This window comes from Giraffa tippelskirchi, chromosome 11 (genome assembly GCF_054371585.1).
Source record: "Giraffa tippelskirchi isolate mGirTip1 chromosome 11, T2T-mGirTip1v1.2.pri, whole genome shotgun sequence".
In the NCBI taxonomy this organism is placed as follows: Eukaryota; Metazoa; Chordata; class Mammalia; order Artiodactyla; family Giraffidae; genus Giraffa; species Giraffa tippelskirchi.
The window spans coordinates 82,907,879-82,921,241 of NC_137285.1; the positions used below are offsets into that span (position 1 = coordinate 82,907,879).

The following is a 13,363-nucleotide window of genomic DNA, read 5'->3' on the forward strand; positions in this document are numbered from 1 at the left end:
TACTTACCTGTATACAGCCAATTATGCATTTATGTATATTTACATATATTTAAGTTGACCATGTATCATAAATATATGATAAATTTTAAACCATCTAATAGTCATTGTTACCTAGCAAATCAGATTTAAATAACAATTGACCCAATTTTTCTTAAATTTTCACATTTATTTGAAAACATAAAGCAGTTACAGGATATAAGGATAAGATAACACGTGAGGGTAACAGTGAAGTGAAGACTTAGAACTGAGGTAGATCTAAGAAGGACACGGATGTTACCTTACTGGCATCGCAAGAGGGAGGGGGATGGTGGGATAACATGCCCTGGGGATCAACAGCATTTTATCTGCAATGATGTTGAAAACTGCCAACACACGGTGATAATAAAGAGCTGACTGACTCTAAAACAGCTTTATTATTGTTTTAAAATTCTCTCTAAATACCGCAGCCTCTTTTTACCTGTATCCAGAGGGGACCACTAACACCACGAATCCCCCAGTGTTACCCCACTGTAGGATCTTCACCCAGCATCTACTTCTGGAGGCTTCACTTACTGCCCCACGACAAATATGTGCTATTGCAAGCAAAATAACATGGCTAGTAAACCTCTTAAGTATTATCAAAGTATTACACCCTACGTTTTAGATCTCATTTTATGCCAGCATTCAATAGCAAATATTCCACAAGTAAACTAGATTTTGCTTAACTACAAAAATAATTATTTTAAATTTTAAAAAGTTCTTACCCATGATTTCAAGCCAATGATCTGAAGCAGTTAAAAAGAGAATAAGATAATGTTTCAAAAAAATCATGTATTTAGCACAGAAAATATGCCTAAGAATGTCAAAGAATACTTACAAGTTTGTGTTCATCTTATTTATGCTTCTCCAGAGACAGAGAAGACCTCTAAGGTATATTTTAGGTGTGTGTTCCATGATTAAATGTGGTCAAATTCTACATTTAACAAATTATAGATCCAAAAATGTTGAGCTTTCATCCATTCATGCTCTTCATTCATCTACCATATAATGCAAGGGATACAAAAATTAACAAGATACATTCCCTCACCCTCACTGGACACACCATCCAACAAAGAAGCAAAAAATGAAGAAGTTTTTAAAATCAAAGATAACTCAAAATTATATAAGTGGATCATAAGTGGAGTTAGGGGAAGCTGCTGGGAAGCAATTCAAGTCAAACTAGATTAAAAAAGATAGGACTTAGCCAGGCAAAGAAGTTGAAAAAAAAAAAAAGCAAATCAAGTCCAGACAACAGCATGGTTGAGAGAAGAGTGAAAAGCCTGGGAGCACTTGGAAAACCACCAGTGACTCAGAATAGCTGGAGTAAAAAGTACAGGCACTTTTGTTATTTCTGAAATTTTATACATTGATTCTTTTGGCTTTTTGCAATAAATTATCAGTATAAATAGTGATGGCCAAAAAAAAGTTTAGGCAAAAATGATGCATATAAAACAGCAGGCGTAATCAGAGGTCTTTCTGATCATAAAGAGCATTTTATGCCATGTTTAAGGATAATGAAATTTTTATATTGCAGGTAATGAGCAGTCACTGAAATATATTACTATATTGAAATATATTGATCAGATTAACATTTTAGGAGGATCACTCCAACAACTATAAAGGAACTGATACTGGGGGCAAGCGACCCACTGCTATTATAATGTATGTATCACAACATGAGGGAGGCCTAAGTGAAGCCACTGGCAGTAGGTGTGGCTGGAACAGAATGAATTCCTGACACATTTGAGAAATAGGTTCAAGAAGACTTGCTGTATAATTAACTGAATGAACAATTAAAGAGACATAGCTAAGAATGATTTGCAGTCTGCATTAGTAGACCAAGACGGTGACATCTCCAGCGTTAGGAAAGAGAGGAGAAGCAGGTTGTAATAAGTCAGGGAGAAACAACTATTAGAGAACACAGCTACCTCTGCCTAGCATGCATGGATTCTCAGTCCTCTAGAACTGAATGCAAGGGATGAGCAAATGACCTAAACTAACCAATAAGAAACTTTTGATGGGGACTGACATAAATAATGGAAAGGAAGGAAAGCGATATCTTTAGACAGAGAACAAAAACTGTGATAATGGTAAAACTCACGAGTCACCAATAAATCCATCTTTTAAGATGGAGGAAAGAGAGAGAGAGATGTCCTGGTAATATCATTTGAATCCTGAAGCTAGTTCAAACCTTTTGAACATCTCCATTACTTTAAAGCATAAATTACTTTTTAAAAAGAAAATGTATTATATATACTTGGCCACTGATTCTTGACTTAAAAAAATTTTTTTTAATGATTAGAGACAAAGTCTGAACTGCATACAAAGCTCCAGGAAATAATATCGAATAGGAAATTAGAACTACAGAAAAGGAGCTCAGAACAGAGGTCAAAGGCTAGAGACACATGATATCAACTTTAATTCTTCTCTCTCTGGGGGGAAAAAAGATTAATTAGGGGACATTTTTGAAAGCGATTTTTTCTTCCAGTTTTACTGAGATATAATTGACAATCATGTATAAGTTAAGATGTACAAAATAATGATTTCACTTACATGTATCATGAAATGGTTGTCACAGTAAATTTAGTGAACATCCATAATATTATACGGGTACAAAATTAAAAAAATAGTTTCTTTTTTTTCCTCACAATGAGAACTCTTAGGAATTCATCTCTAAGCAACTTTCATATATAATATACAGCAGTGGTGATAATATTTATCATGTTGTACATAATGTCCCTAGTGCTTATTTATTTTATACTTGAAAGTTTGTACCTTCTGACTTTCATCCAATAAGAAAGAAACTACTTATCAAAACATTTATAAAACTACAACTTTATTTTTATTTTTAATAACCACAAGTGGAGCAAGGGTAGAAATATTCTGTAAATAGAAATAAAATTCATCTTTTGATAACATAAGGAGAATTACATTAATGGAAATAACACAAAACAAATAAGTTAAAACACACAGAAACATAAACACGTATCTCTCAAAGGCAGTCTTACAGTGTAGACTGGCTAGGCGGCAATGTTTGAATCTTGGCTTTACCTTTAGACAGCTCTGTGACGTTAAACAAGAAACTTAACCCTTCTGCATCTCAACTTCATTATCTACAAAAGGATAATATGTGTACCTAAAGGACAGAAATGGTAGGGACCTAACAGAAGCAGAAGATATTAAGAAGAGGTGGCAAGAATACATGGAAGAACTGTACAAAAAAGATCTTTACGACCCAGATAATCACGATGGTATGATCACATACCTAGAGCTAGACATTCTGGAATGTGAAGTCAAGTGGGCCTTAGAAAGCATCACTACGAACAAAGCTAGTGGAGGTAATGGAATTTCAGTTGAGCTATTTCAAATCCTAAAAGATGATGCTGTGAAAGTGCTGCACTCAACATGCCAGCAAATTTGGAAAACTCAGCAGTGGCCACAGGACTGGAAAAGGTCAGTTTTCATTCTAATCCCAAAGAAAGGCAATGCCAAAGAATGCTCAAACTACTGCACAATTGCACTCATCTCACACGCTAGCAAAGTAATGCTCAAAATTCTCCAAGCCAGGCTTCAGCAATACGTGAACCGTGAACTTCCAGATGTTCAAGCTGGATTTAGAAAAGGCAGAGGAACCAGAGATCAAATCGCCAACATCCGCTGGATCATCGAAAAAGCAAGAGAGTTCCAGAAAAACATCTACTTCTGCTTTATTGACTACACCAAAGCCTTTGAATGTGTAGATCAGAACAAACTGTGGAAAATTCTTAAAGAGAGGGAATACCAGAACACCAGACCTGCCTCCTGAGTAACCTGTATGCAGGTCAAGAAGCAACAGTTAGAATTGGACATGGAACAACAGACTGGTTCCAAATTGAGAAATGAGTACGTCAAGGCCGTATATTGTCACCCTGCTTATTTTACTGATATGCAGAGCACATCATGAGAAACAGTGGCCTGGATGAAGCACAAGCTGGAATCAAGACTGCTGGGAGAAATATCAATAGCCTCAGATATGCAGATGACACCGCCCTTACAGCAGAAAGTGAAGAGGAACTAAAGAGCCTTTTGATGAAAGTGAAAGAGGAGAGTGAAAAAGTTGGCTTAAAACTCAACATTCCGAAAACTAAGGTCATGGCATCTGGTCCCATCACTTCATGGCAAATAGATGGGGAAACAGTTGAAACAGTGACAGACTTTATTTTGGGGCTCCAAAATCACTGCAGATGGTGACTGTAGCCATGAAATTAAAAGATGCTTGTTCCTTGGAAGAAAAGTTATGGCCAACCTAGACAGCATATTAAAAAGCAGAGACATTACTTTGCCAACAAAGGTCCGTCTAGTCAAAGCTATGGTTTTGCCAGTAGTCATGTATGTATGTGAGAGTTGGACTATAAAGAAAGCTGAACGCTGAAGAATTGATGCATTTGGACTGTGGTGTTGGAGAAGACTCCTGACAGTCCCTTGGACTGCAAGGAGATCCAACCAGTCCATCCTAAAGGAAATTAGTCCTGAATATTCATTAGAAGGACTGATGTTGAAGCTGAAACTCCAATACTTTGGCCACCTGATGCAAAGAACTGACTCACTGGAAAAGACCCTGATGCTGGGAAAGATTGAAGGCGGGAGGAGAAGGGGACAGCAAAGGATGAGATGGTTGGATGGCATCACCGACTCAAATGGACATGAGTTTGAGTAAACTCCGGGAGTTGGTGATGGATAGGGAGGCCTGGCATGCTGCAGTCCATGGAGTCACAAACAGTCAGACATGACTCAGCGACTGAAATGACCGAGTGACTAAATGGGGTTAGTTTGAAAATTAAATGAGTTAAGTATTTAAGTGCTTTACTTCTATTAATTGTTAAATAATAATATATGAACAAAATGGGCTTCCCAGGTGACTCAGAGGTAAAGAACCCTCCTGCCAATGCAGGAGACAGAGGAGATGCCAGTCGGATCCCTGGGTTTGGAATATCTCTTGGAGGAAGAAATGGCATCCCACTGCAGTATTCTTGCCTGGAAAACCCCATGGACAGGAGAGCCTGGCAGGCTACAGTTCATAGGGTGGCAAAGAGATGTACACAACTGAGCAACTGAGCATGCACAAACAACATAGTTAGTATATAGGGGTGTTGATTATTATTACATATTGGGGATTTTATGACCAAGATTTGTCTCAATATAATTTACCTTTACAAGTCTACATTCTTTAGACTAATACCAAATTAGCTTGCATTTCCTCAACACGCAATAAATGGCAGGAGGGGAAAAAATTCTCAGAAATGTGTGAGTGGTTTAAAGAAAACCAATTTGACAATGAACTGTCCATAAACAATAAAAAACAAATACCTAGTACATGTCTTCACAAGAAAAATTTACAGTCCTGGGAAATTTAAACCAAGAAAAGTTTATAAACTGTGAAATTTATAAACTGTGAAATTTATAAACTGTGAAATGAATCCCATTTTCCATCTTCTTTCTGGACGCTCTTTACTCACACCTCTCCATAGTGTCTAACACACATGTGCGTGCACACTCAGTCGCTCAGGCGTGTCCAACTCTTTGTGACCCCATAGACTGTAGCCCACCAGGCTCCTCTGTCCCTGGAGTTCTCCAGGCGAGAACACTGCAGTGGGTTGCCATTTCCTTCTCCAGGGGATCTTCCCAACCCAGATATTGAAGCTGCATCTCCTATGTCTCCTGAACTGGCAGGTAGATTCTTTACCACTGTGCCACCTGGGTCTCATACTCTCCATTTAAAAGAAGGTAAAATTGTTTAATCTTTGTTCAGTGACTCTTATACTGGTAAGATTCCAATGTAATGAGTCAAAGTAGAATCAGTTGATTAGTCAGTCGAATCAAACAATAAATTACATGGCAATAAACAGGGACCCCACTATGAATCTTATAATAATATGACTTACACTCCCTAAGGAGAAGCATTTAGGATAAAGAAATGGTGTGTGGACAGAGAAAAGAGTTGTAGATATAAAAGAAAATACTAGTAATACAGAGTATAAACTATTCAGATAAAAAGAATAGAAAAAAATGAAACATATTTTCAAGAGGCAAAAGTTATCTTTCAAATTCTTTATCAGAAAGGTAAATTAAATTAATGGTAAAAATCCAGCTTCATACAAAGAAATGATTTGCTTGTACACAAGATTCTGAATTTGCTAATTATAATTAGCATTTAATTTCATATAATTGGCATGTAATTTCAACTCTAAATAATGATTTCTGGGGAACATATACTATGGAAAAGGAAAATTTTTCAAAATATGCACATGGTCATCTTAAATTTATATCCCAAAACTTACCCATCTTCATTCTGCATAACTTTGTTTATAGAACAAAAAGAAATAAAAGTATAAAATTTTTTTAAAAATATACTTTAGATGGAAGAACTATTCAGCCAAATAAATCAAGTATCCTTAAAATGTTTCTATTCATATTAGGAAGTTCAATTAAAAATATTTGGCCATCAAAATAATACCAATCTAGTTTATAATTTTATATGAAGGTAAAAATAACTTACACTAAAAACTGTAGAGTTGCTAACTGAATCATAAATGGGTTTTTGTTAGGAAAATATTGTTACTTTTAGGTAACTAAGACTAACTGTGAAAGCCTAAGGATTTTAAGAAGGTACTTCCTGGAGCAAGCTTCATAAGAAACATTTCTAATGAGAAAAGTTAAGTAGATTAATTACCTGTAAGATAACAAGAGCATTTTCTATGGACAGGTCATCTGATGGTAGGCCTTCACTTTTCCAAATTAACTGCTCACTTTCAGTACAAAGAAATCTCCTCAGATCAAATTCTGAAAAATTAAAGATATCAATGATACTTAAAAATAATCTTGTGATTGATGAAGAAAAGAGAATAAAACTATTTGAAATTTACTCCAACAAAAATCCCATGATCATTCTTAATATTTGATCCATTCTTCTGCATTTAGTACCAGAAGTTAAAGAGAAAGAAAAATTTTAATGATGCAAAGAAATGAAACAATTGAATTAGTTTTCTTCTATTAAATAAATGTTTTACAACTATATTAATTTATAAAAAAACACAAAATGCACAAAGAATTTTGGAATTCCTACATCTCATTTTACCATATGAAATCAGTGTAAAAATTAATAAAATGTTTAACTGCATTCATACAATATCAAAATAGTTCAGTGGTCTCAGTTTCAAAAGTGATTTTAGGGGGACAAGGGTCATCATAATAGATCGATTCTCAGAACATTTGTAGAATTTAGCAAATCTAAGCACTTATGGCATCCATTAACTTACAGAAAGTTTTCCTAATCTTAAAAAAGTAAAATGACAAAAATCAAAAGATATGCTTTTCATATACTGAAACTTCAAATTTATAAATTAACTAAATACAAACTTTCAAGACCAGCTGACTTGGTCCATTCTTCCAAACAGGTTTTTCTCAGACCCTCAGAAGCAGCAGAAAGATATGTAATAAATGCAGCAGCTAGTTGAGCTCTTTTAGGAAGAGTATCTAGTTCCTCTGTAATCTCTGCAACCTGAAAGAGAGAGAGAGAGAGAGAGAGATGGATATGTCCTAAGAGAAAAAAAAAAAAAACAGCTTCACAAATTCAAGCTTTGTCTCTAGGAAAAAATCATTCATGGTTTAAAGTAATTACCTATCTTGAATACAATTTTCAAAATGTAAAAATATCAGCAAGACCTTAGATCTTGCTGTGATATTAAAACAATGTACAATATCACAACATATCTGTAAAGAAGAATATATTCTGTCATTGAAATTTCCTAATGATTATAATAAACATTGTGAAATAGCATCACTTTCTAAAATATGATTAAGACACAAAGACTATGAACAAAGGCAAAAAACAGACATTAAGCAAGGAGACTTTTTAGAAGCACAGGGTAACTAAAGCGTAAGCCTGCGCAGAAAGACTACCGATAGAGGAATAATGGAAAGAGAAACAGAGTTGGCTGGAAGAAGGGGGATTTTACAGTTTTCTCATGCCATGCAAAGTTGCTTCAGTTTTAACCTGTGGTTACCAGTAAGCCACTGAAAGTGTTCAAACAGAGCAGTGAGTGGTATACTGAGTCTAGGTTTCAGAAAGATTTCAGCTGACAAATAAAGTATCAACTAATTAGAGGGTCAGACAGAAGAAAGACAAGGAGAATTCAGGTGAAAAAACAAAACAAGAGCATTAGGGATGGAAGACAAATACGAGGGATACATGCAAAGGGATACAAATTAATAAAAGGAGTCTAAGAAAATCACATAGTTTTAGTTTTGATACATAGAAGAAGGATGTCTTATGACACAGGAAAAGAAGAGATTTGCTATGAGAAAAGAAAAAAATTCAAAGTGTTTGAGCTCCTGACACAGTTGAAGGCCAATATCTAAAGTATAGGTAGAAGTAGGAATTTAAAAGTCAGCATTCTACAAATACACATCTGGTCAACATCATCATATGGGTTAATATTTTAAAGACTGTATAAGAAATCCCAGAATATTTGCGGAAAAAGGACCTCACAAGGAGACTACTAAGAGGCAATCAACATTACTGGATGAGCAGATGAGGATCACCCCGTGAGAGAAGGAATCTAACTGGTTAAGGAAAAACAAACTCAAAACAAATGAACAAAGCTGAAATAGAGGATTTCAAAAACAAATAAATGGCCAAAAGTGTCAAACCTAAGAGGACTGTCTTGGTAAATGGAAATCCAAAAAAGGCTCTAAAGAGTACTAAATTTTCCATCTACTCATTTTTATCCCTATCCCTGATGAAAGTGAAAGAGGAGAGTGAAAAAGTTGGCTTAAGACTCAACATTCAGAAAACTAAGATCATGGCATCCGGTCCCATCACTGCATGGGAAATGGATGGGGAAACAGTGGTTGACTTCATTGTTTTGGGCTCCAAAATCACTGCAGATGGTGACTGCAGCCATGAAATTAAAAGACGCTTACTTCTTGGTAGGAAAGTTATGACAAACCTAGACAGCATGTTAAAAAGCAGAGACATTACTTTGTCAACAAAGGTCCATCTAGTCAAGGCTATGGTTTTTCCAGTAGTCATGTATGGATGTGAGAGGTGGACTTTAAAGAAAGCTGAGCACTGAAGAATTGATGTTTTTGAACTGTTGTATTGGAGAAGACTCCTGAGAGTCCCTTGGACTGCTAGGAGATCCAACCAGTCCATCCTAAAGGAAATCAGTCCTGAATATTCACTGGAAGAACCGATGCTGAAGTTGAAACTCCCAATACTTTGGCCACCTGTTGCGAAGAGCTGACTCATTTGAAAAGACCCTGATGCTGGAAAAGATTGAAGGCAGGAGGAGAAGGGGACGACAGAGGATGAGATGGTTGGATGGCATCACCGACTTAATGGATGTGAGTTTGAGTAAGCTCCGGGAGTTGGTGATGGACAGGGAAGCCTGGCGTGCTACAGTCCATGGGGTGGCAGAGTTGGATACGACTGAGTGACTGAACTGAACTTATCTTCCCTAACTAAAGGAGGAATAGGTTGCTTTGTCTAAAATCCATTCATATAAATATATTGTGCTTAAAGATTACTTCACAACAGGGCCATTAATATCTAGATCATTTATCCTAAGCCTGCTGACAGTTAATGGATACTTTTCCTTTTCATTTTTGTTAACAAATATATCATAGATTTTCTGTGTCTTAAACAATGGCTCTTTATGGCCATGGACTCTATCGTCCATGGGGCTGCCAAGAGTGCGACATGACCGCGTGCCTTTCGCTTCGCTTTATGATCTCAGACACACCTGTGCGTTCCATCGCCTGTGTTCTCTATCGAGCTGATTAATCAAGGCTTCTGCAGCTTTAATTGTTTCCTGTGCTTTGCTTACTTCAGCTTCAAGTTTGGCAGCTTCTGAAGTCCTGCTCTGAAATCTATGAAAACATTAAAATTTAATTAAAGACAATCAGATCTAAGATAGATTTAATTAAGTTATGCTTAGGTAGTAAAGTGAACTTTTATACTAGAATTTTAATTAACTATAATATTGATAATAGTTGCATATAAAATATTGTTAATATAATAGACACAATACCAATGCTTACACTTAAAGGGGAATATTCTCATAAGGCTGTGATGTCGTACTACATTATGTACAAACATCAATATGGCATTCAAAGGTCCTGTCATAAGATTGATCTAATTTGTCTTTTCAGCTTTATTTGATTTTATTTAGTCCAGTAAAACTAGATGTCAACATCAGAAGAATTTTATATTCTCAAACAATGCCATGACTGTCAATGGGCTGTTCCATTATCAAGCTCCTTCCTTATACCTACCTCACCCCTCACTCTAACTCCCACAAATACACACCTATCAAAACTACAAATTAAATTTTAAAACTCACCTCAAATATCCATCCCATTAGATATATTCTCTCCCTATGTGCCCATCTGACAAAGTTTAAAACTTTTTAAATTATTTTCCTTAAAAATACTTGTACAAATTTATTATTTTACTAAACGTAATAGCAGATTCCATATGATTACTAAGTCCTTCAACAAATATGTAAGTGCCTTCAAAATGCCGAGGACTGGGCTTCCCTGGTGGTCCAGTGGTTGAGAATCTGCCTGCCAATGCAGGGGACCCAGGTTCCATCCCTGGTCCAGGAGGTCCCACGTGCCGTGAGGCAACTAATCCTGGGCACCATGACCGCCGAGGTCCACCCTCAAGAGCCCACGAGCCACAGCCACACTGCATATAGGGAGCAGCCCGCGCTCGCTGCAGCTGGAGGATGCCCACGGTCAGCTACAAAGACCCAGCACGGCCACAGAGGAATCAGCACCGAAGAGAGAGCGCCTGGGACTGTGCTGATTCCAGGAACAGTTCAAAAAAAGGGCTCTGAGTCTCAGTCTATGAATATGGAGACTTGGATCCAAACAGATCACTGCCCAGGTCTTGCCGACAGTAAGCAGAGGGCGTCAGATTCACAGACGGCTGTGCGGCTCTGAAGCTGCGGGCCCTCCATTCTTCACTGCCTCTCCAAATGCCCTATTCCTTCCCCCCACCGCGGAGACGGAAGACTCCAGGAGTCACCAGGCTCAGATGGCAGCCTCATGTGGCTATCTAAATTTAAATTAATAAAATTAAAAATTCAATTCCTCAGTCATATTATCCACAAAGTCCTCAATCATATTATTCAGAAGGTTTTCATAATAATCCTCCCAAAATACTAGTAATATGATGTAGCGACTAACAAAAGGAACTTAAAGGAGTCAAATACAGGATCTAATGCTTGCTTAGTCATTTACTACTTGCTCAACTTAAGCAAGCCTTTCTAATCTCTAGCGTCCTAACTGTAGATTATGTAAGAATACCCACCTCTCAGTGTTGTTCTAATGCTAAAAAGATGAACATGTAAAGCGCCTGGGACAACACTGACAGGTGCAAATGACTAATAAATGGAGTCAAAACACCAGTACTATAAGCTAACTACTCAATAAATATTAGATAATCACTTTAGTATGATTAAGTACTGATTCTGAGCATGTAATACTGAAAAGAATATATTATTTTCGTTATACTACTCTAATTATACCAGGAGGGAAATTATGTGATTTCATATCTGTATGTCTAATACAAAAAACATTCAGGAATATTAAAAACATTGAATTTATAGCTTTCACTATAGCTTTCATTTATGTATATTAAGTAAATATACATAAATGTAAATAGAGATGATTGTCTCCCAACTATATATAGAAAAAATTAATAGATTTTAGTCTAATTTTTGGTACAATAATGTGTATTTCTTCCATAAGATAAAAAGGAAATGTAATACATGACTTAAAGAAAGTAGCAAGTGATAACATATGCTATATCTAATGACATGTTCCTCAGTTTTCCAATCTTTACAATTCTTAAATGAAAATGTTTCCATATTTGTAAGCCCCATACCAGTATTTTTTTTGTCCTATATTAAAAACAATCACAGGAACAAAGAAGTACATGAAAAGCTTTAAGATTAATCCCTTTTATAAATAGTTTTTAGATTTGAGTATATTTGCACGAAGGAATATTTTTAATACCAAAAAGAGCAAAACTAAAAAGATAAAACATTTTTAACATGATCATGTATCATTCATAATTCCAGATTATAGAATAAGTAGTACTGTAGCATCATCTGCAATACAGAAGTCTAAAATGCTAAGGTCAAAATAATAAAGGAGTAGGAATAACAAATGTAAACACTCCCAGCATTAACACATTACATTCACTTCTTCCTGCTCAGTTTTCCATTGCTTGGGAATATACACAGTGATAGCTATACAAATGGAAACTTAAAATATTTTTGTCATCATTAAATTTTTTTAAAAAGGAATACACTATTATTTTATATCATTCACCATTTTAAAGTGATTAATCAAAAAACTAATATATTAATTATAACAGTTTTTTAAAACTTAAGTATCAATTGAGATAGGTTTTCAAACATTCAAAATACATTTGAAAACTTAACTTACTTTTCTTTGAGTTCTGATACTTTTTGACCAACAGAATTAAGGAGCTCTTCTAGTTTCCTTTTTCTATCTTCAGTTTTCCGCAAATTTCTAAAATATAATTCAATTTCATAGAAGTCACTCTAGTTATCAACAAAAAGCAGCAACAGCACTGTAAAATATAATCTTGCAGTAAACAAAAGACAATGAAAATTGTCAATAATTCACTAGTTTTAATACCTTCATTTAGAATTTTATTTGAAAAGCAATGCTAAAATTAAAAGTGTATTCTCTGACCTAACCACATCACTTCCAGGAATCTACATTTTAAAACACTTGTGCAAATAGATTTCTGGATAAAAGTGGTAGAGTAAAAGTATTAGTTTATCCTCAATCCCTTCTAAAATCCTACTAAAATGAAACCAAGGGAATAAATAATACATACACGCAAAAAGATAAAGGCAATGAAAAGTATTAACAAAGAAAATTTGTTAAATGTTAACAAAGGGGTAATTTTAACAAAATTTTGAAAGGTGAAAACTAACATACCAAAATGCAAAAGGCCAAAAATGAAATGACTGCAGAAAGATAAGCCAAAAGAAGAATTCAAAAATATTTGGAAAATGTAGACAAGTACCTCTGAAGAAAATAAGCTTCAACAGCAGGTGAACCGAGAACTTCCAGATGTATAAGTAGAATTTAGAAAAGGCAGAAGAACCAGAGATCAAATTGCCAACATCCACTGGATCATTAAAAAAAGTAAGAGAAATCCAGAAAAACATCTAGGTCTGTTTCATTGACAATGCTAAAGCCTTTGACTGCGTAGATCACATCAAACTGGAAATTTCTTAAAGATATGGAAATAGCAGAC

At 35.5% G+C, this 13,363-nt stretch overlaps 1 protein-coding gene across 3 annotated transcripts in view; it reads right to left on the reverse strand.

Moving 5' to 3' along the window:
- Positions 1–13,363, reverse strand: part of DYNC2H1 (dynein cytoplasmic 2 heavy chain 1) — a 362,922-nt gene that overhangs the window by 194,994 nt on the left and 154,565 nt on the right. For 2 of the 3 annotated variants that reach the window (XM_081541773.1, XM_081541771.1), the window contains exons 60-63: positions 12,517–12,603; positions 9,801–9,927; positions 7,414–7,555; positions 6,728–6,837 (exon numbers count right to left, since the gene is read on the reverse strand). In XM_081541773.1, coding sequence (XP_081397899.1) covers positions 6,728–6,837; positions 7,414–7,555; positions 9,801–9,927; positions 12,517–12,603 — 466 coding nt within the window. Of the gene's footprint in view, positions 1–743; positions 765–6,727; positions 6,838–7,413; positions 7,556–9,800; positions 9,928–12,516; positions 12,604–13,363 lie in introns of all 3 variants that reach the window. The other variant, XM_081541772.1, reaches the window with a different exon arrangement.